Source organism: Nylanderia fulva, unplaced genomic scaffold (genome assembly GCF_048542155.1).
Source record: "Nylanderia fulva isolate GAGA-0341 unplaced genomic scaffold, ASM4854215v1 Scaffold23, whole genome shotgun sequence".
In the NCBI taxonomy this organism is placed as follows: domain Eukaryota; kingdom Metazoa; phylum Arthropoda; class Insecta; order Hymenoptera; family Formicidae; genus Nylanderia; species Nylanderia fulva.
Genome location: NW_028190293.1, coordinates 400,743 through 426,747, shown reverse-complemented (window position 1 = coordinate 426,747; position 26,005 = coordinate 400,743). Strand labels below are relative to the sequence as shown.

Here is a 26,005-nt window from a genome sequence, read left to right as displayed (position 1 = left end):
AAAAATGTGGTTCTTATATTTTGTTTGTTATAAATAAATAAATTTGATCCTAAAGGGAAAGAAAAGCTAGCAGGATAACGATTCCTCAGAGATGCAATTTAAAATAATAATAATAATATAAGGACTTACCAGTCGTATGTCGTCGAACATATCCTTAAGGTCATCCTCTGCAAGTCTGTAAGGATCGATTTGGTAATCGGGCAAAGATCCAGGCATCTGCGTTTGCATAGTGCTCGTTGCCCTCGCGAGACCTATCCTGCTGTCTCGCGTATTCGTTTTGTTCTGCAAATGGAAAAAGAAGAAAGTTCTCTCTGTATTACGTCAAATATTGACCATAAACTTATATTATGCCGTAAAAAATTAACTACGTAATACCACAAATATTTACCATATCCCAGTTTCAAACATGACTGTCAAATATTCTTAGAACCGTGCACATATTATCGATATTATCTTTTTACTTACAGCTGTAATATAATTTATTTAAATTTTATTTAATTAAATTTTCAGAAGAAGAGAAAGAGAGAGAACAAAGAGAATACTTTTTATTTTATTGTACAAATTAATGAAGTAATATCGAATTGTTTATAAAAGAATCTACAGAAGAATGCGCGTTATTAATATATTACAATGTATTTAAAACTTTTATTATTTAATAAAAGTCAATGTGAATAGAAATAGTAGAAATGTAAAAGTGTTAAAAGTAAAATTAATTAAAAGTATTAAATTGTGGTTTAAACAAACGTTAATATCTGTATTCACGTGTCTACTTCTAATTTACTTTTAATTTTTACTATAATTAATTTAGTATTTATAAAAAGATTAAGTATTCTAGTCGATTAATAATCGATTAAGAGATAAGTGTGACGATAGTTTGAACAGAACAATTATTTAATGTGTAATATTGCGTACGCGTGAGAATAGAGCTATCTCTCGCGGTGTAGGTCCGACGTAACGCGTGACTTACTACTGTCGCCGCGCCGGTCTGACCTTATTCGAGCAATTACTACTCTTGCAACACTGCGTCCGCTGCGTCATAGCTCTTACTACTCGGAAAAAATAGCGCTAATTAAGATTTTCTGATGCTGTGCGGCAACTTAATAATAAATTATTATCAATTAATATTTCAAGCTAAGAGTTTTAATTACACAATAAAAATACACTTACATAATTTACATTTTTTTTTTGCGTTAACTTTGTACAAAAAGTATATATACATATATAATATTTATATAATATTTTTTTTTGTAATTTATATTCCGTTCATTGTATAATGCAATTATAATTAAATTTCTAATTATTTTTAATTTATACATATTATAATTATTTTAATATATAATTATATGAATAATACTTTATATGTTAATATAATTAAAGATGTAAATTTTTATATTATAAATTATGTCTTAAAAGAATTGATAATTTTTAAAAGAAAAATTAAAAAATGATGACATGCAATATTGTTATGCTGCATGGTAATATATGTTTTAAAGTTTTAAAACTTTAGAGAAGAGTAGAGATATATATTCATATTCAAAAATAATAATAAAAATTATTTTAAGACACGAGAGATATGAAACTACTGAATTGTATTTTTTCATATATATAATTTTATATATTCTCAATGATTTTTCAAAAATTTTCAAGTAGAGAATACTACGATTACTTTGCGCGTTATCTGTGCAAAACGTAGCGCTATTATTTACGAAGCATTATTGACCAAACCTATCTTTCTCATGACTATTTTCGTAGCGATGGAATGTTAGATGCTCTCGCAAACACTTTAGTTTCCCATTGACTTGTTCGGAAGCTAAGAAACGACAGCATTCCTTCACTCTGTACATAACGATGTCTCCTTCGTTCGAATTTCCCATAATTTTTTAACATTCAACGTATTAATTCATTAGATATAATAACCGGCCGTGCGACATAAAATTTTTTTAATTGAAAAAATTTTAATTTTATGTATTAAGAAAACTTATATTTTATTCATCATAGTTTCATAACGTATTACTTGCCTACATTCCGTTATATTTATGTGTACGTGAGAATAGAGCTATCTATAAAATGCATAGTTACGGTATTAGCGTAAATGCACAGTAAACTTATTGTTAGTAGTTTAATTTAATAAAATTTTAATTAAGCGCCCATTAAAAAATACAATTTTTAAACTTTATAAAATAAAAATCTTTTTAATTGAATTTATACATACATGTATATTATATATTTAAATTTTCCATATTATTCTATATATATATGTAGAATATAAAAATTATATTTTTTTAGTCTAATAAAAAATAATCTTCATGTATTTAGTTTGTTAAAATTTTCTATATAAATACACATCTTTTCTCTCCTAATAAAATATATATACATATGTGTGTATTTTTCATCCTCCTAATTAATTTCTCAGATTAATAAACAATTTAATTCTAAAAAGTAGATAATAACAAAATTAAAAACATTACGGAAAAAATATTCGAAAAGTAAAAAAATACTTAAAAAAATATTAGAATGGAAAATATATGTATATGTGTATTTATAGAAGCTGATAGATAGAAGATTTTTGTTTCTTTACATTGCTGCAAATTTTATACTATGTGCAACGGTTCATTTACCTGGCATTAATTGAGGCCACGACAACAGGCAAATGACAACATTCGCAATCTGTATATAAGCATACACATGTACGCAATAAACCGATCGCCGGCGACCGGTAACCTTGTAAATCTAACGTGCGTATATATGCGTTTGAAAAAAATTAACTAAATTACCCTGCACTAATTTTCCCATTCGCACATGTCACATTACAAACTAGTGATATTGCAAAATAATATCTATCATTTGTACATATAATTTATATCCTAATTATAGACCTTTATACAATATCATTTTAACTTTTACGTGTACTTATGTCATTAAATGTTAGTTGAAATGTTTGAACGTCTCTTTATTTTCTTGCATAATGTATATATAATATATATAATATCTTTTTATGCTATAATACACATCGCTTATCGTGACATAGTTCGCTCGAAAATACCGTTCATAAAAAATGTAGATATTTCGATGTGACGAAAGACCTACATAAAGTGCGATTTAATCGTAATAACGGATAATTTAATTTTTTAAATAATTCCGGATATTGTTCCGATGTGTTGTAAATGCGCAGAGGATATGCAACGTTGAGCAATAATTGCGTCTAACGATTAGCTTAATATGTGTCTAATTTCATGTGCACACATACGTCGAGTTATCGCATTCCTGGATAACTGGCTAGTAGCGACAACAGGCAAGTTCACTGCATTTGACTTTTACCTCTCTCACGAGTATATTCGACCTCAAGGCTAACGCCAAAGGAAATCCTGAATCCGTAAAAAAAAGGGGAAAAAAAGTGAACACGCGAAACTAGTTACATGCGTAAAACATGCATATTTTTTAATAATGGCATAGCTAAATATAGCTATTTTTATTGAGGTCCCGCGCGTTCTCCAATTCTGTGCGATTATTTATCCAATAATTATTTTTAGTCTAATAATAAATTTGACAATTATATCCGATATTTATAGAACATGTAATTTTCTCGCAAGTTTTGTAACGCGATCAACGAACGGGAAAATTGTGAGACAAAAATACCGAATGCGAGACCGGATCCGGTAGACGTCATCGTTTGCAGACAATGTCGTCATCAAAATGTGTGGCAGGGTTTTCATTCATGGGCGCAAAAGCAAATTTCAATTATCGCGTCGCTGATAACACGTTTCGCACGTCGCGACGATTGATTTATCGACTTTGTTAACGACGCCGAAGATATAATGTCTAAACCCTCTGATGAACAGATCGGGATGGTTATGAAAGCTGTCTTTCTGTCACGTGATATCACGTAACAGTTGGCATAACTTTAAGTGGAGAGCTATATACTAGACCGTAACCAGCTGCTACGACTTTCCTAAATTCCGGTTGTATATTCTCATCGATAAATTAAAAGCGACCAAACGTGGTCTATGTGGATTGATGAAATACAGAACAACATTCCTTTTCGCATTAAGGATTCCTGGGAAATTTTGAAACCGAATTTTTTTCCTTCGTTAAAATAATGATGCGCTCAAAAATTTTCGAGTTATATTAAAGACAGAAATAGTTTGAAAAAGAAGTAATAATTAAAAACAAATTAATCAGATAAAAAAGAAATAATACTTTTTCAATAATTGGAAGCAGACTTTAATGAATTTTTCAACACTGCAAATGTATACAGTGTTGAGAAAAGAAACAAAGCGATATGAGCAAATTTCTCTTACAATTAATATTTTCACTGAGAAGAAATTATCTTGTCAGAAAAACTGTAGGTTGAGTAATTAAAAAAAATATGTGTGATGGCGTATATAACATTTATAAAATACATACATATGCATGCTACACATTTTTAAATGCTAACGTGTATGCTTAATGTAATGTTAAAGAGAAACAAAATTGTGCTGTCATTAAAAATGTGCAAACAATTAAAAAATTAATATTTCAATAGACAACACATTTGATTTTTAATCTAAATCTAACACGTAAAAACGTAAAAATGTATTATTTAGACATTTTATAAGCAGAAATATAAAAAACGATATACAATATCTATTTATCAGAAATGTGTTAATAAATTATTGCCAACACATACGGGAGATTTCTATCGGAGGATTTTCTAGTGTTTCATAATCGTGCGTAACTAATTAAATTAACATGTGAAATAATTCAAGAGATAATTTCATTACAATTATTAAGAAAATTAAAGGGATGTCTAAGAGTTCGCGTTATATCGATGATCTAAAGTAGTAAATGCTGATGCAAGATCGCGCGGATCGAGTGCTTGATTCAAGTGCCTCTGTCGTAAGAATCGCACCTGCGGTGCTTGACAGTTGAAAGGAGCTAACTTGTAATAAAGAAACTATGAGGTAAAAATTGATGCACTATATCTCCCGTATTGCAATTATCCCCATTGCTCATATATTCGTTTCACTGCCGATACGGAAAGATAACGGAAAGGATGTATAAGCAGTGTTGTGCTTGGATGATTTAAAAATTAGCTAGATAAAGATGAGATGAGGATGATTTTGTTTTACATACATCTAGATAAAAGATACAATTTTATGGCGATTCATCTAGATAAACATAGTAGGGATATAAAAATTCATCTTTTTATTCATAAGCCTTTTAGTGCTTACTGCTTGTTCTACTACTTTCAGTATTTTGATGTGCTATCACTCTAATTATCTGAACATTTTATTCTATTTATATACAGATAATACATATTTTGATTATCTATATAGAGACAAGATGAGACGTGCCAAAATTTCATTTAGATGATCACTTATATAACTTGATTTAGATAACAGCAAACTGTGTATAAGGGAAGCTAAACTTGTACCAATCTCTCGTGCGAATTTGAGATTATCGAACTCACGCGTGAAACTCTCACGCGTATTGGGAATCGGGTGGAGTTAATCGTAGATCGTCGAATAGTTGGGTCCGGCCTTTCTGTAAGAGGAGAAAGTGAGGTTACATGGCTGGACTGTCCGCAAGTTGGATTGTGGCAATGCGATGCTATAAACTTGGCCGGGGATCACTGCTGCCTGGAGGGAGAAATAGTCGCGACGGCCTTCTCGACCCTTCTTCGATGTGTTAAGTCGCCTCGACATAAACGAGCGTATGATGAACCGTTGCAAGAGTCACAATTGAAAAGGCGGCCGGATGCTTGACGCAAGAAATTGCTCACCGTTTCTGAGCAGTAACTAGGAAGAACATTTTTTCGAATCTTTCTTCTTGGAAGAAAAAAGAGGGAGATGTAGTTCTTATTCAAGAATCATCACTTAAAGGCTTGAAGGTGAACGAGAAAGATTAATCTCAAAAGATGCCCTTCAGATGATCCTTGGCAAACTTCTTGCCAGAAAATCGTATCTCATATTTTTCTATTTTTATCGTATTTTCTTTTGTAGCTTCCAACCTCTAGCTGAAATAATTGTTATCCATACTTTTTCAAGTTTTTTCAGAGTAAATAAAAAGTGAAGTTTGAAAAATTGACTCAGACCACGGAAACATAATAAAAATCATCGTAAAAGAGATAATAAACATGATGTAGATTTAGACATTTAGAGAGAAACATGTAGAATAAAATATTGTCCAATAAAATAGACTCCGCTGTTTAAATTATGTAATTCCTCAAAGAAAGTCGCAGAAAGAAAACTTTCGAACTTTAAGAAATGTCGATGCAAGCCAATCTAGCATACAAATAAGCGAATGCACAAACACTAACGTGAATAAACTAAGTAAGCGAGTTCGTATCGGCTCTGATCAAGCCTAATTCTTGAAAATAGGAATATTTGATAGATTTTTCCTTCCAAATAGTGTCCTAGGCTAATATATTCTTATGTTCATATGCGGTTAAGAAAGCAAGAATCTGCAATCTTTACAAGCATGTATTATTTTCCAGATCTTCTAGAGTTACTACCTTATTGATACAAGTCCCTTCTCTTGAAGAAAGAGAAAGAAACATCAAGAACCTACCACAATGTTAGTTGAAACCTTGACTACACAGTGACGAAGGAAAAATGCAGTCGGGAGAGCAACGCAAAGTTGCGAACGCAATCGAGTCAACCGTTTATTAAATAATCTGTGTACAGATATGGATTTTTTATTGGAATAAATAGCAAAAAAACATAAATTTATTCGTGAATTCGAAATGAATTAATCTTGGAGAACGCGTGCTCTCTATATGTTACATAAACAATTTAAATTTCACTATAGAGATTATCTTTTCACCAAGTTGTCCGTGAAAACCTGTTCTGTATATTAGCATTAATTGTCGAGAGTAAGTGTTTATATATTATTCTTCTCCATTTACGGTAACAACGCTTGTACACATTGTAGGACGTCCTTTGTGTATGTCGAACACGTTTCTCGTCTCTCGCAAAGGTGCAAGGCTGAAGTTCAGACTGCGTGACGGACCAAACAGGCGCGTGACATAAGAATTCGCGCCCGAGACGGCGCAAAACTTCTGCCCGATCGTGCGAAGGACGCTTTCACCTTCTTATGATCAAAATATACAATTTCTTTCACTCCGTGCATTCCCGAGAGATTTGCATATGTCACGTGGCCGGGAGTGCGTTACATAATTAAGACAAAAAATCACCTGCATCGTCGATTATTGCGAGATATATATATATATATAGTTTGATGTATTGCGAAATAGAAGAATACCCGAAGTTGTAATAATCGTTTGTATTTATCATTACGTGCGACCTTTGACGCGTTTCAAGAATTTGCTCTTTCTTCGAGCAACAACCGCTTGTCAACGCGCAAAGTGTGTGTGTGTGTGTGTGTGTGTGTGTGTGCGTGTGTTGCCAAATCTTTGAAGCATTTACAACCATACTTTGTTTGCTTGCCAAAAAGATAGCTTTCACTTCATGGTTGGCGTATATCGACGATTCTTTCGCTACCTACTTTGGCAAATCATTTCGATAATATCAGTCATCATCAAAGATATTTTAGGGACAAAAAATTCTTTTAACCATTAAATCACGGAAAGAAGAAAGAATGCAATTATGTTAAGGAAGATATACATGCTCATATGTAAATGTAAAAGTATTTCAGATTTCTTCAAAAAACAAATCTAAAGAGCATAATTAAATAGCGACGATAAAATACGTATACATCTTTTTATACTTCATATGTAGTTTAGTTTCTAAAATATAAACTGTTATCACAAATGGAATGTTAGTTTTTTCATAATAATTTAAAATAATTTTGAATTATATATGCGAGTGTGCGTATGTGTTTGTGCGCGCATTTAAAAGAATTTAAGATTATTTCAAAATATATTTCTTTATATAAATATTTAATATATGTATTTCATAAAATTGAAAATTACATACATGTATTATTAAAGGCTAGATACATATATATTACAACTTATTCTTTACTGAAAAAATATTTGTGTGAAATTACATGATTAAGCTAGTTTTTTTTCGACCCAGCATAATCATGCAATATTGATGCCTATATGGAAGATTAGGTACATATTTTATGTAATTTCATATTAAATATATTTTTATATATTTTTATAATTAAAAATATTCCACTGAACATGGAATTGCAACACGAAATGCTAATGTTATGAAATAAAGTTTTAATTAAGTAAAAAAAATTTAAAATTACAAGTAATGTTTGCATTAAAAAAAAAACTAATTTTACCTATATTATACATTAATATGTATTTTCACTGAAAAAAAATATGGAGAAAAAATTACAGTGATAATTAAGTAATTTTTTCAGTTTTGAACCAGTATAATTCCCATGTACCATAAAAATACACGGATTTTTTTCAGCGTTCAAGGCTGGCACTAAAATGAAATAATTCGTACTCTTCCTCGAAAGGAAAGGAACTTCCAGATGGGACAGACGAAATCGGTCTATGAATGAAATCACGTAGTTATTTTTGGAAGAAAGAAGAACGTGCACGAAGAAAAAGAAGAGCTGTGTACGAGAAACAAAAAGAGAGAGAGAGAGACCACAGCAGTCAGTAGCTTCGCCACGTTCTCGAAGAACGATATTGAATGTCAAGAGACACGGAGAGTGGGAAAATATACTTTCTCCGTGAGCGTCGACCCACATTCTGGAATCGCTCGCCGCCGTTTATCGATGCTGATGTCCGTTCCAATGGACGCCGCGGCGTGCTCTAATGCACGAACCAAGGAATCAAGGTCGCTCTCTCATGTCTTCGCGCGCCTACCTTGCGAAGGATCCTCCCTCGAAGAGAGAGAGAGAGAGAGAGAGAGTGATTCGTAAGATCAGTAAAGAATTTTCTTTTTTTTTTTTTTCATCGCATCGAATTTATATCGAGTCTCGTACGAGTTAAATGTAACATATGTAACGTTAATTTAATTTTGATATATACATATATGTGAAGAATCCGCGAGAAAACTCTGTTCGTTCTTTTACGCGGCTGCGCTGAGAAGAAAGCCGCAAACGGTATTTGAGAGAAACGTATCACGACTGAGAAATTTCTTGATTTAATTATCCAATGTTTTTCTCGGTGTAACGCTAAAACACGACATGGCTAACCATAAATGATACAAAGCGACCAGGAGAAAGAGAGCCAAATGCACCATACGTAGAGTACGGTAAAAGTTGTAACGGCACGCAACGCTGCGCACAATATCCCTCTCGTTTGGTTAATGTATATCAAAGTTTCTATTTGTTCTTCTCCGAAGAACGTCGATTTAGATGTGTATGCTGGCGTTAAACGCCGCATATGTACGTAGGTGCCAAAATGCCAGGAAACGGAATTAGGAAGTGACGATAATATCTGTTTGTCCACGACACACACGGAATGTTTGGACAATTTCGTGAGAAAAGAATCATCTCTAGGTAGAAAAAGAGCTGGAGGATATGTGCCTCGTAAGAGTTTGGTGTTTTCCAAAACGCCGCGTTACGTTTCCGATTAGATTATGCAAATGTCGAGATTGCTATTGGCCATCAATTGTCTGTTACATCGACAATTCCCGACACTTGGAAAAACACTCGCGCTTTCTCAGCTACGATATCTCAGCAGAATGTTGCGCATTTTCTCACAACTCATGCTATCGTAATATCTGTCATAAATCGTCGCAAATTTTTATTTATTTTTTTTTTTTGCATTTTTACCCCGCATAATTCGATTAAAAAAAGATTGATAAACTATCCGCGCGTGCGAAACAAACTTTTCTTTTACAAACAACATTTACCTATCGTCTTCTCGCGAGTTGTTCCAATATATATATTTTATACAATCAAATGCATTCATATATTAATCAATATTTGCTTGCAAGTTGTTACGAAATAAATTTGCGCAAATGTTGATATCCTTCAAATAGACATCGATTTATGATGTCGCATAAATCCCTCGGGTTACCTTGAAAATTATGAACAATAGCACGGAATAATAAAAATAATAAAAATAATATTTGCGCAAATCCTCAAGTGGACATCGATTTATAACATTGTATAATCGGGCTACCTTGAAAATTATAAATTATTGACAGCAAATCGACAATGGTAGGACCATGCAACGCCGTCCGAGCGATGGCACGGAATAATCAAGGCCAGTACGCATTCCTCGAGAACTTTCCATGGTAGTTTTACCGTGGCGAACAATCGTCATCCACTTTTCCCTCTCGCAATAGACTTGCCGCAAAGTGGCACGAATGAATGAATATATACGAACATTCCAAACGTATCGGCTCATTAGAGTATCGATCGCCTGTTTTTTTTTTTTTTTTTTTTTTCCCTCGGCGCTATCATGAGAAAAATTTGAAAGCGAAGATCCCGTCACATAATTCCAGAACAAAATGCATCTCGCGAAACAATCATTGCACGCACGCGAACGTGCCTCGTCGAAAATAGCATAAGTAAGTTGAAAAAATCAAGACAGTTGAGCATTTTCGTTTCAATGCATCCTCGATACTTTGCCACTTGGTTTTTCAAATTTATATTCAATGTGTAGACAAGGGAATTAAACCATAAAGATATTTGAAATTATGCTATTATTTCAAAAAATTCACAAGAGAAATCAATTATAATTTACAGCATTTGAAGCAGCATTTTTCAATATGATAAGCTTATTCTGTACTACTAAGGATTTTTTCTCGTTTATAAATAAACGAATAATCATTTTAATGATCAGCAAACGTACGTTGCACATCTGCTATATATTATATATTGAGAAAAAATTGTACTGTTATAAAAGCTCTTTTCTATTTAACCTTTTCTTCTTAGCCATCGATCGGAAAGATCTTTGACCATGGAAAAGTTTAAAAATCAGGTTTACTATACTAGTCGGACTCATATAGTAATGGAAATTGCATATATACGGTGGGAAGTCACCAAACAGGTCCGAAGAAAGTTTCTTATAGATCAAGGGAGGGAGAGTAAAATAAATGGCGAGCGTTTGAGAGGAATCCGATGAGAGTTTCGAGGAGGGTCTTTCTCCTACTCGGTTCCTTCTCGTGTGAAATTGGCTATGCGTGGCTGCTAGATTTTACTAACATTTCTCTAATGCAATGCAATGTCCGAGTTCCTATCACTCTCGATCTCGAGAAGTGCTCGCTCAAGTTCGCACAAAGAGAAAGATTTCACGGATCTTCAGTTAGACATTAGATATAGTCTTTTCCTCGCGCTGGGATGTATATTATATATATATATATATATATATATATGTAACGATGAACAAAAATATTTCACTCAGAAATAAATATTTTTATCGGCTCTCAATATAAATAATATAAGTATGCTGTCTTCTAAGCTGGGCAATAGAGCCAAGGAAACGAAACGAAAAATTAATTAAACGGAACTGTATCTCTATATTATTTATATTGAGAGCCGATAAAAATATTTATTTCTGAGTTTATTCACGCCTTGGGCTAATCACGGCGGTATTTACTAACATCTACTAAAAAGGCAAATGAAAAATATAGGATCGAAAGGGTCTGAATAGCTTAGTTGGTAAGAGCAGTCGCCCGGAAAGTGAAAGACGCGGGTTCGATTCCCGCTTCAGCGACTTTTCGGACCTATATTTTTCTCGCTTATTTCTCCATATGTAAGTTTCAAAAATATTTCAGTCGTATTATAACAAAAGTTTCAAATATATATATCATTTTTGAAACTTATAAAATTTTATCATAGTTAAAATATACTCAAATAGTAAATCAATTGTTATAGAAAATCTAACATTATTTCAGTATATTTTACTGTTATAATTGTATAATAATTTATTGGTTTTATTTAAGATATTATTTTAATACAATAATACGAGTTTTTTTCGCCAATATATAATATCTCTCATTCATTATTAATTATAATATTATTATACTATTATATTTATTATATTATATATATCATAATATTATTAATTAATATTATGTATTATTAATATAATAAATATATAATAAATAATTAATATAATTAATATATTAATATTAGTCATAGTAGCTAGAAATTCAGATAGAGAGAGATGAGTAGGCAGCTAAGATATTTGCGACCATTAAATTTTAATTGTCCGATGTTATCTCTATCGATTTTATTTTTTCGATAAATTCTACATTTTTTGACAGCGCATCTTGATAAGTAGATTTTTCGTCATTACTCGTACTCGAAATAATAGTGCAATTTGTGGGTTAACCGATAGATATCGTGCAACGGATTATGGTGTATCTTACGTAATCTTTAACAAGCCAGAACATGCTTTGTAATTTGAATTATTTAACGTTGCGCGTCTGCTCGTTGTCATGAAGTTTAATCGAATTAGTACTTTCACTCGTTCGAACGGTAGCTAATTGTTCCGGGTTATTAGTTTAGGAAAGCGACAATCTTGTAATAATATGATGTAGAAACGCGCGCAAGCTTATTATAGCTACATACTTTTTAAGAAACGATATCGAGAAAAATATTAACATCTTCTGTTAGAGACAAGAAAACTTTTGAATTATTTGAATATGATTTTCGAACAATGAATAATTGCTTCTATATAGTCGTTTCTGTGCTTGATAATAACAACGATGAGACAAACATGAAAGATAAGGGTGAACCAGTTTACTTTGATAAGTCATATGAACATATATAATATAACGATCTTTGGCTCATAGATATCTCATTTTCATCTGCATCTCTTTTTGAGATGCGTGTCTCGGATACTTTGTGAACAATTGTCCAATCAAAAGAACAAATATATACATAAAAAAGACCATCAAGGCCATACAATACACAATATTGCATGACTTAAGATTGTTGTATCTTATACAGTAAGATTTGATGAAATTATTTTATAAAGATGATAAGGTATGTTAAAAAACATGTGCGCTAAATTCAAGCAAGCTATCCTATTCATAGTCTCTAGATAACACAATTCAACGAGAAGATTGTTCTTTCTAAATTTTTAATGTCAAGTACCAAACCGCTTCTAAAATACTCTATCATGTCAATTTCGAGAACTTTGATGTTATAAAATTATATAAAAAAAACGTATTTTATTATAATTTATAATATTATAGCTATGTATTGTAATATGTTTAAAATTAAAAGTCAAATTAACGAGACCGGGCAGACGAGTCGTAGCAGAAGGTGTTCGCGCTAATAAAAACTTTCAATGAAGCAATTACGCAAAAAACATACGTTTCGGTTTATTTAACACTATCTTCACTGCAAAAATACATTCAAAATTAACATTAAAAATAAAAACTAAAATCATTATTCGCTCTAAGTCTTCTAACGGTGTATCTGTGACCTGACTTTATAACTTTTGAAATTTGCGATGCGTTTGATTACCAGCTATTGTATTTACATTTTATTTAATTTTTAATGCTAATTTTGAATGTATTTTTGCAAAGTGTTTATTAGCGCGAACACATGCTCGTCTGTCTGGTCTCGTTAATTTGATTTTTAATCTTTTGAGCCTTTTCATTTTAATTTAAAATTAAATATATCTTCTTTCACAGTTAAAAAAATTTGTAAAGATAAAAATTAAAAGCAAATTGTATGTTGTGTCCAAAAGTAAAAACAAATTGAAATTAATGATCTTAACATGGTATTTAAAATTTTTAATTTTATCTGTATTTCTATAACGATAAATCATTTGTAATTGCAGGAGAGAGAGAAAGCTGATTTCTGTATCAAAGTTGGCGAGACATGTAGCAGATGATAAGCAGATATGTTGGCACAGATGATAATTAAAATAAATATATAAAACATTATTTCCCAAAAATTGTATCTTCAGAAAGAAATCAGTTTATCTTGTAAATGCATACTTGAATTCTTAAATCGATGAATCTCCGTTTTTTTATGAACTCGAATCGGGACCCGCGCGAGACGAAGAAGGTTGGCGTCAAGCTGGTTGTTCAACAGTTAAAAAACAAGTACGTAGTACGTAATCAGTCAACTTTTACTGCGACTCGTATTTGGGTATTGAGGGCACCTGCGTGCCGTTCCCGTCCCGGAGAAACTGACCGTTTCATCGGCGAATGAAAGATTGATATTATTTATCCTGCGCAATCATAGCCATACAGACGCCAATCCCATTCCTTATTATTAACACTTATCGTATCGAATGCTCGAATTAAATCTCAAAATTATTACTCGAGAGATATTTTTAATCTCTTCGTATAAATTACTTCAATTTAAAATTTACAATCTTCTTTAATTATAACAAAATATATATATAAAATATATTATATATATTTTATAATATATATAATTATATTTAATATATATATATATATATATATAGAATAATATATATATTATATAAAATTTAAAAAAATAAAATTTTTGTCGAGTCTTTTAACAATACATGTTTGCTTATTTGCGCTATTTTTTTGAAGGCAATAAAATATATAACACGGAATAATAATTATAACAAATAATAGAATATTAAATATAACGAAAAATAACGAAAAGTACAGACAAAGTCGACGACCTGTATATCTTATACTTTTTTTTCTCTCAGGGATGCGACACAGCTTTGCGGGACATCACTTTTGCCTTGAAATCGCGAAGCGGCGCGATTTGACTACAGAATGAGGTAACGTTAACGATTGTCATGCGACGTCTCCCGATGTCCTCAAGATGACTTATAGCATACGGTTCGCGACGTCCACGTGTCCGTAAATTTACCTTTCAAACAAAAAAAAAAATACGCGGAAACACGTCGAGCGAGTCAAGGGCAAGGTGGACCGATTCCGGTTACTTTTTCCTTTTTTCCCTCCAATAAAAAGGTCTCGCGTGAGCGCGAGTCCGATTTCGCCAACCTGTCATAAAAATTCTCGCCACCAAATCTTACGATATATGAATCATCGACAAATTGAAAATTTTTATTTGAATACACCTTCTTAAAATGGTCGAAATATATGTGTGTGAAAATAAAGTGCAATCGTTTTCTCATTGAAATTGAAAATATTCGTACATGTATATTTATCGATGATGTATGATAATTTCTATCTAGAAAGCAGATGTGTGCTGCCAGGATGAAAGTGTAAGCTATATAGACAATATCCGGAACTCTAACGTATTAAATTACTATGGATGGTGGTACACTTCTTCTCGTAAAGGCCAAAGAGCGTTTCTTCGAAGTAGCAATATCCTTGAAGAACATTTATATCGATAATATATGTAATTATATAGCATTTCTTGGAATGTATAATTCCAGTTGGAAAAAACTTAACAAGTTTCTAGAGAATTTTTTACATGTCTAGCAATCTCCATAAATATATATAAACATATCATCGCAAAATATTCATTATTTTCTTTCCTCTCATCTTGATCGTATTTACAGATTAATAATAGTAATTGAATAAATCTCTGTATCGTGCAAGACTCCATCGACATCATTGTAATCTTGACATGATATTAAATGATTATGGCATTGTTATCCCGTTATGTTCATGGATATCAAGGACGAACTTCGAGTTCCGTCTCATCAAATGTTACGTATAAACAGTTATGCAAGACAAGAATGAATATTCGGTTATAATTGACGAAAATATAGATAGAAACATGCGTCATGCTTATATTTTGATTAAAAAGGATAGTTTAATTAAGACTTTCAATTATAAGTTATATTGAAATTAGCTAAAATGATAAATTATTTACAGTATTAATACAAATTAATATTAATTTTAATTTAATAAATAATACCACAATTGATTAATATAAAAAAGTAGTTAATAATTTTCGAAATAATAATTTAATTATACAATGGAGGATTAAAAAATTTTTTTTCTTTTATTTAAAATAATGGATAAAAAATAATTATCAATAAAATTGAAATCTAATTGTAAGTGTTTAATTAAAGTTGCAGAATTTTTTAAACGCGTTGTATGTAAAGGAAGTTATTTTGAAAATAATATAATTTACATTTTATTTATATAAATTAATTTTATGTAAGTAAATTACTGATTTAGATGGATAATATATTTAATAGTATTTTATAAAACAAATATAAAATGTAAATTATATATATTTAATATTTTAAGTTAAAAAAAATTGCTTCAAATACGAGGTATTTACTTACATACTTGATATATGTATAATATATGACATATTTGAACAGTTTCGACACTGATTCAATATAAAAAAATATATAAAATATGAGTTGATTAAAAAGTTTTACTTTATTCCCCACACATGATTGAACACAATCATTTTCTCTCGATAAACTTAATGCAGCGTATAGTGATTGAAAGTAAAAAATGATCTAACAAAATCGTTTCAACTTCTCTTCCCGATTCGAATCTGTATTATGTAATCGCAAAAGCAATCTTTCAAGTGATTTTTGGCGGAGCTAAATAAGGAGTTAGAGTATAATAACAATCCATTAACCGACTCAAAATTCAACGATGCATTTGTCATAATATTTGTCAATCTTGATTGAGTGATGATTTTATCACATCTATAATTGTAAGTATGTAGATGTACTATTCATCATCGATAAATCCTCTGGTACACAATCTTGCACATTACAAAACAGTAGTCAACACCTAACGATCACTTTGTTCGTCATCTGCGACTGATTCTCCTTTCCCTTTTAAGAAGCTTCATTATTCAAACTTCCGTGAACGTGTATAGCATTGTTCCTGCATACTTTTATTGACACCTAATATTTTTTTTTTTATTATTAGCATCTGTATATTTCGGTAATTGAGATTTCTTCAGTTTAACGGCAAATTAATATTGGGAATATGCTTTTGCATCTCTCAATCGAGCGAAAACACACAAACCTTGAATGCATGTACTTATATTAACGTGGTTTAAGTTATAAAACTAAGTACATACCGAGTACAAACATTCAGAAATTTTAGATAAACGACGCTCACATAATATTCGTATAATTAAAATCAATCTTGCAACTTGACGCACTATGTACGTATAGATATGCATTTTTAATTTTTTACGTAACTAATTTAAGAATTAATATGCAGTTGCATTACTACATTTGTATTAATGCTAAGAATTCTCATTTATGCCAGGAAATTTACATAAACCGATTTCTCTCTCTCTCTCTCTCTCCCTTCAATTTCTTCATCATACACTTATATCTTATCGTAAATCTAAACGTGGATTTAAATGCAGGTCTTTTCCCAGTGGCTTTGTAAATTACGTCGATGGCTACGTGCCGTACGAATTTAGAGAGTGTTCATTCATGCATGAGACGTACTAACTGACGCACTTCAAAGCATGGATGAATCATGTATGCCTTTCAGCTTAAACTTTAGCAGTTCCGGATCGAGCGCATCGTATCTAAATATTAATCATATGATAATAAAACAATATTTTTCTCAGGTTAATATTAGAGTTTTTGTAAATATATAAATTGACAAAAAATTTGTTAACTTTACTAAATCTTTCAACTAAATTATCATTTTGTTAATTAAATATATATTAGTATTGAAGTCAAATATATGCTTTGTTAGATTTAATATGTATTTTATTTAAATATTTCATATGTTTAATTAACAAAATAATACTCAGTAAGATTTAGTCAAGTTAACCAATTTTTTTAGTATAGCATATTAATTTAATATATATTAATACATGCCATTTATTTTTTTAATTTACGCTCACTTTCACATGTTGTTTTTAAAAAGTCAAAATTTTAGAATTAAAGAAATAAGCACAAATATTTAAATATGATGCGTTTAATTAAAAATTTTCGTTTATTAAATTAGCTGTTTGCGAATAAATTTAATTAATACTCTTGTTTCAAAATAAATCTTGTTTTAAAATAATACATCTGCTTTTAAGTAACTTCAGTATTCAGTATTCAAATTTCCAATATTGTTAAATTCATTACATCACGATACTTTCCAATGTTGTAGTTATCTTTGCGAGAGATGTGTCATATTCCTTCATGCATGTCGACTCTTCAGTATAAAATCTCAAGATCGACCTCAAAGCTTATAGTGGCATAATAAAACACCACAGGTAATTGCGCTCTTAACGCGACGACATCCTTTCTCTCACATCCTCCTCTCGCGATAATGTACGATTATTAAGTTCATATTATTTCTCAAGGATACATTTAATTAGGCGACAATTGTAATTGTTTTCGTCTAAATTTATTTTTTATCATAATGCATTTTTGATAGATTCTTCCAATAAATTTAAAAAAATTAAATATGAGTTTAAATAAAAGTATCTCACATGTGTATGCGTGTGTTTTCGTATCTATAAAATGTTTTAAATGTAATGGACAGATTTTGAGATGAAATGGATAATTTAACTTAATTTTTTTAGTATGTGATGCTATGAAAAAAAAATATATTATTTATCTTAAAATATATCACTCAACCCAACAACAATTATATTGCACAGTTCAACAAAAAATAACTCTTTTGAATACAAAAAAGAGAATCATCATTTTTTGTGGATTCTTTAATTATATTGAATAATGATTCCGATCTCTGAATTACTCTATCACTTTAAAGGAAGAACGTTTTAATTGCCGGTCAAAAAAGTATGTTTAACAGATGAAATTAAGGCGTTGCAATGTAACAATTACGCTTTCACTGGCTCTTGTCAGAAGAGATAAGCAAGTTATATAAGAAAGTTATTAGAATATAATATTATTCTCTAAACCTAATTTTCATAATTCAGATATGGCTCATGTTCAAAGTAAGTGATTGACGCACGACATGAGCACTTTCGTTATTCTACTCTCGTAAAAGGTGCACGTGTGCAAATACGCACGTGCAGGAATGCATGAATGTATCCGCAGACCGATTATTCTCGTTAACGAATTATCGCGAAGCGCGTTTGACAGATTAACATAAAAGCTGCCGCGCCTCTTCTTATATGAAATACCGATAGTCAGTTTTTAGTAGAAAGAAAAAAAGGAAGCAACCATTGGGAGGTGTAAACGGAAGTTAATCTCGTTTCGAAATATTATAATTAAGACGAAATAGCACTTAGATAATGCATATCGTTTGTACTTTCCCTCGCATACGTGCCTTCCACCTCTCTTCTTCGTTAAAACACTCTTATAAAATCTCTAAATTGGAGAAATTTTCAGGGACTCATCAATGCGAACATTCCGAATTTTGTTTCTAACAATAAGCCCGCAATCTTCTCTCTCTCTCTCTCTCTATATATATATATATATATTCCCACATTGTATACTCGCAATTTACGAGGCATTGGTATACAATAAGGGAATCCCTTTATATATCAATAATATCAAGGATAAAATAAATCTCAAATCTGAATCAGATGTTGCCGATCGGAATAAGAATATCCGGGGTTTTACTCCGCGGACAGGAAAAAATTACGCATTTCACTCGCGCGCGCGTACGTTTTGCGCGCGAGCCTTTAATCTGTTTTGACATTTGTACGCCGAAAATCTTTCTTGGACTGTGTTCTATAAATATGCAAACTGTACAACAGCATGATCAAGGCGAATCAGCTGCACTTATGCATGCAGAATAAATGCACGCTACGTGTAGGATTAATGTGGATAAACAGCGTTAGGCAATAAAGATTCACAAGTGTCATGAAGCAACAATAATTTTATTGATAATTTTATATTTTGACAATTTTATATATATATATATATATATATATATATAGAGAGAGAGAGAGAGAGAGAGAGAGAGAGAAGATTGCGGGCTTATTGTTAGAAACAAAATTCGGAATGTTCGCATTGATGAGTCCCTGAAAATTTTTAGATAGTAGTACTTATCAAGTTCCTTAAATAAAATTATATGATAAAAAGGGGACATACAAAAATAAAAAAATATAAACCAATATATATAATAAATAAAATTAAATAAATAGATTAAATTAAATTTCGCTTGTATAAATTGGTGAAACGTGAAAGTTGTGGAATCACAAACGTAAAATTACATATTTTGCTAGGGAAACAGTTATAATTATTGCGAAAAAATTGATTACTTTTGAAAAGCGTACAATTTTTAAGCGTAAAAAAGACACATTGAATTGTTTTTTCCAGCATTGCAATAGGATATCGTATAAGAATTCAGGATATAGTTGGTGAAATTTTTTCGTTTACTTTCACCTTTACATATACGATGTTGCAACCCGAAAAAATTTATTGTAAATATTTTCTGTCGTAATTTAGAAAGCGTCATACGATCACAATGTTGTCAGTAATTTTTGATTATGTAGTGATTTTGTAAGAACTTGATAGCGAAAAAAACATGCTAATTATGTTGTTCCTAAAATATGTATAAAAATAATTATGCTCAATCTGCATTGCGTATTAGGATTCCCAACCGGGCTTAGCCGGAAGAGTAGCATCGGAGAATTTTGTAAAATAAATATATTAATTTCAAGTATTGTGATTTATTCAAAAAATTTATGTGTTAAATATCTTTCTTAACTTTGGAAAGGACTTTCACGATTCTATAATCTTGTAAATTTGATTTTAATTTCTTGAAATAACGGTTATTCCCCAAATTATTCGTGCTCCGCTGGAGCGATATAACATATAGTGATATTATAATTTTACACGTGTAAGAATTAATTAATATTACCAATATTTCACATAACTCCACAGTATCATTTCACTAATGGATCCACAATTCAACCTTAGCAATAAATTACATGATTTAAGGTATGTAATAAATTTACGCACAAACAGATTAAAAAAATGTATGCTTGGTCAATACTATAAAATAAATTTGATATTTTTTAAGAGATGATGATTACATAATTCAGTTTCTAATAATTCTAATGTTTTCAATCAAATTTATATACTTATTAATATACAGATTATTTTATCTTTTATCTATCTTATATAAATTCGTCTTATGTTTTATTTATTCAATTTCGTCTATGTAATAAAATTTTTATTGCAATTAATACTGTAATACTTGATTATTATATAAATTATTGAATAAATTATTGCGAAAATTATAGGTATGTGTATTAATTAAAAATTTAATTAAATAAGCTGAAAGACACAACGAAACGATTGAATATTAAAAAAATTAATTTAAACTATTTAGAATTAAAATATTACAACAGAAAGTGATAAATGTTGTATGCATAATATATATACATATAATCATGGCACGAGTAAATGTGGAAATTCTTGTATTTTAGCAATTAAAAGTCCAATGCATTTTTGCAAGTATATACATAGATCGGACGCATATTTATAAATATGCATATATACGAGTAATAGATAGAGATTATGAGAAGTTTCGATTTCTGCGATTTTCGCTTTCGATCGGAAAGTGTCGCTTCCACGAGAGAAGTAAAAGTCACACAGAATATCTCGCGGTAAAAACAGGTGTGGAGACGCGCACTATAGCTGGTCAAGCCGAGAAAGTCAAGAGCGCGGTGCCGGCATGCTCTCCAAGAAGTATCTCTCGCAAAGCCTGTTAGCCTACTTACACTAGCGTGGCTCGAAATTCGTCGTGCCGCGCCACCGATCGCCGTCGCGATTCAATAATATTGACCATCGTCGTCGCATCGGCATCGTTCTCGTGAAAAAAGCACGAATATCCGCTGTGCAAAACAAGGTGGACGTCGTTCGGTGACGCGGTTTATCTAAGTCTTGCATAATGCGATTAGCTCCGTCTCCGGATTGACCATTTTTTTTGTCAATTATTGTGTCGGAATTTTAAAACCACGCTTCTTCCACGACACTTTCGATCCGAGAAAGTCGCGATTTCGCACGTACGCCGTGGCTCGAAAATTGCAACTGTAGTTTCTCGGGAATGTATCGAGTGATTCGCAAAGTATGTATATTAAAGATTAAGATTTTCTTTTTCATTTACTAATAACTAATCATCACACTCCACAATAGGATACGCCCATATCAAATGTGTCAAATTAAGAAAGTTGATATATGAATTTAATTCCATATAAGATTCATTAAAATTAAATTTAATCAAATTAAATCTATTGAAGATGTTTATTTGTATGTTTGGATATGTTAATTTCTTCCCATTAATGAAAAATCATTCAATACACATACATATATATTAAAAAAAAAAAAAAAAAAAAAAAAAAAAAAAAAAAAAAATATATATATATATATATATATATATATATATATTAATTATATATTTTTTTCATAAGAATTCTCATTTACGATTTTAATAAGGAATGGTCTTAACGTTTAAAACGCTATTTGTGAACCGTTATATGTAATACAATTAAAAATAATTATTTCTATCGCATTTTATTTTTATTCGAATAAATTTAAAATTTTTTATGTTTTTAAATTGGAAAAAAAGAGATACACTCTGAATTAATGCAGCCAGTTCAGCTGAATTCAGCCAAAAAAACCAGACCTATTGACAACTTGATATATGAAAATCGACGATATTTTTGAAAATTACTAGACAACATACACATTCCGATTTTACGTAATGATTTTTAGTAATTTTATTTAATTTTATTTTGAACAATTGTCAAATTGTTAACTCTCACGATGACAGCTGCTGAACAACACAAGCATGCGCGTATAATTTCTAATATAATTCACTATTGATTAATGTTTATAAATCACTTCTAACAACTTTACAAAAAATAAAACTGAACATATTGATTTTTATGTGTCCACATTTATTGCAAACAAAATAGAAAAGTAAAGTTATTTCTTTAAAAATTAATAATTATTAATTTTTACCAACATATAAACGTTTATAATATAATACATTTAATAATCTCATATTATATATTTTTTTAAATTGCTTGCATCAAGCATGATTTTTAATAGCTTTTTTATATAGAGACGTTTAATTTATTGAAGTTGTTTTTTCCCAACAGAATGTATATGTATTTCTATGAGAAAACATCTACATCTATTATTCAAAATAAGAAGTTAAATTTTCAACGTAAAAAGTTGTTTTTACGCAAAATTGCCATTATTTAGCGTATTATGAAGCGTCTTAATTGATTATACATTCGCTGATACTTTAATCAAAACATGCAAATGAACCGAAAATGCAAATTAAAAAAAAACAAAAGATAAATTGTCGTTATTTATATTCTAATCTTATATTTTTGTAATACAATTAGGTTCAGAATTATGTCTAATAATGATTAAAATATCAGCTGATATTGTAATAATTTAATTGTAAGATCGTTGCATAATGCTTTTAAATTTTTCTGCTTGTAAGCGTTTTGCAATATAATTGCAAATGTATAATTAATTAATGCACGTTATAGTTGATGGTAATTTTCCGTTGAAAATTATACTTCTCATTTTTAATGACAGATGTGGATTTTATCACAGAAATAGATACATATTCTATGTCGGAAAAAAAAACAAGTACAACAAGTTCAACAATTAAAAAGTCACGCTTGACGCAAGCAATTAAAAAAAATAAATTTTTACAATATAAGATTATTAAATGTGTTATAAATGTTTATAATATTGCATGTGTTGCAATATTATAAATATTATATTATAAATAATATTATATTATATGTGTTGCATATTAAATGTGTTATGAGATTATTAAATGTGTTATAAATGTTTATATAATATTGCAATTATATTATTTTTTAAAATTATAACTTTTCACTTTTCTTGTTTTGCAATAAGTACAAACACATGAAAATCAATATGTTTAGTTTTATTTTTGTAAAGTTGTTAGAGGTTATTTATAAACATTAATCAATTGTGAATTATATTAGAAAGTATAAGCACGCGCTTGTGTTGTGTAGCAGCTGTCATTGCGAGGATTAATAATTTGGCAAGTTCATAAAAATAAAATTAAATAAAATTACATAAAATTATTAAGTAAAATCGTAACAATGACGCGCGCAAAGCGTCAACATGCTTTTTTTAGGGACAATATTTTTAAAAGAATCCGAATATATAAATGTTCTTTTACTTTTACTTAAATATAGAAAAATTTCAAAGAGTGCATTGAAATAAAAATAAAATATATCTGCATTGAAATACTTGTTTTATACGAGAAATTTGCACTTTTTTAAATTAATATTTCGTTTTTTTTTCAGAATTTTTCTCATTATTTATTCACTGATTTTTATGAATTTCTTAATTATATGCATATTTGTTATATAATTATTCTCAAAAATATCATTTTTTTAACATGTAAATAAATCTTTAAAGTGAAAAATATAAAATTCGAGCAATATTTCATCGTGCAATATACTATGTGCAGGTTAGTGCATTTAAATGCTAAATGCGCATGCGTAGAAAGACAACGTGAATTCGCTCACGTAGTCAATGCAATCTCTAAAAACAATGCAACACATCTATCCGCTTTACGACTAAATCTTTTTATTACGAGGCTGTATTATGCACGAATTATTATAATCATGCGTGCCTGATTATTTATTTAAAAATTCTTGCGTCTTTGTCAAGAAACTGTCACTCGTTTGACGCTCGTTTGACTCGTGCGAAACTTCACTAGCAGACGTCGTATAGATCGTCTGCTAGAATTGACAGGACAGTAAAATCACGATGTTTCAAATATTTACCAATCAAGTCACCTTATTCTACCTATGCATACATATTCTAGAAGTAACAATTATGTTTCGGCCCTTAGTTTCATAAGGGCAAGTACACATAACCCATAAAGACAAGCAGAATTACGGTCGCTAGTTGCTACCTTACTCGAGCCATGTGTTATGTAATTTATGTAACGAAAATCATAAGGAACAATCACTTGAAAGTACACGTTTCGAATGTAATACTACGAAATACTTGAATAATTTGTTCCAATTCTAGGTCACTGTCAGCGTTCAGCGATCTCGCGACTCGATTATGCGACAAAACGCCGCGAATCTGTCACTCGTGAGTGTAGGTTATGTCGGCTCTTTCTCGAAAAGAAATAGGAAAATCGGGCGAAAATTGACTGGAACAGCGCGTTTTTTCGATCGCATCGCGCTCGAAAATCGTCGGTAATCTCCGGAAGACCTGGTTGAGAGGCTGAACGCGGGCCAATTCGAGATCGAGAGAATAAATAATAAAACGTACCTGGCAGTGTTGGAAGAGCACGCCGCTCGTTCGCGAGGCATCCGGTCGCGATTTCGCACATGTCGTCGAAACTTTCCTCCGTAATTGGGTGAAATGTCCGTACTGGCACAGTTTCTCCGCGTGAGCACAAAGTCTACTCGATCCTATACTTGCCATAGCGGGGACTATAGTGAACGGACTCGTCGCTGGCCGAGCCGACCACCCGCTCCTGATCCCACCAACGCACATTGAAAAAATTATGTCCCCTTCCTCACTCGCCGGCACCTTTTCCATCCCACTTGTCGGAATCTCCGTACGGACCGTCTCGGTTCTTTCGACGCTTTAGATGAGCCTCTCGTCCGTTCCTTTCGAGTACTGAGAGACGCATGCGCACTCGCGCTCTGTCAGACTCTATAAATATGTTCATTATAGATGTATGCACGTACATCATCTTCTTGTACTTTCTACATTTTTAATTATATGAATGAGAGGGCGCATGCATTATATTAAATGAGAGAAAAATTCAGGGTTGGAAAAGTTACTTTGTAAAAGTAACTAGTTACAGTTATTTTATTGAAAAAGTAACTAGTTACAGTTACAAGTTACCGATTTTAAAAAATAACTCGTTACAGTTACAGTTACTCTAAAAGTAACGAGTCGTTACTTTTCAGTTACTTTTTAAAAATAATTATACATTGTTTTAAATATAAGGAGCTTACATTTTATGCACAATTACAGTCAAGTATTTAAAAAAATTCTTGAATGTAATATTGATCGATTTGCTTGCGACTTTGCAATTAACATCAATGTATGAATGACCTTTATATACAACAGTAAAAATAGTTATAGTAAGTTACTAAATGGTAATCGCAAAGTGCGAACAAATCGATCAATTATTACCTTTAAGAATTTTTTTAAATATTTGACTGTGATTGGTCGATCTTAATTATGTGTTATATTATTTTATGTACACAAAATGAAAATTTTAGGTAAAAGATTAAATCATATGAAGATCCATATGCTACTGTTATCAAA

General features: G+C 30.8%; 1 protein-coding gene across 1 annotated transcript in view; it reads right to left on the bottom strand.

Moving 5' to 3' along the window:
* Window positions 1–25,342, bottom strand: part of qless (decaprenyl diphosphate synthase subunit 1 qless) — a 37,637-nt gene extending 12,295 nt beyond the window's left edge. Inside the window, exons 1-2 of the mRNA XM_029306159.2 lie at window positions 24,992–25,342; window positions 130–282 (exon numbers count right to left, since the gene is read on the bottom strand). Coding sequence (XP_029161992.2) covers window positions 130–282; window positions 24,992–25,264 — 426 coding nt within the window. The 5' untranslated portion in view covers window positions 25,265–25,342. The remainder of the gene's footprint in view (window positions 1–129; window positions 283–24,991) is intronic.
* Between the last annotated feature and the right edge of the window lie 663 nt (window positions 25,343–26,005).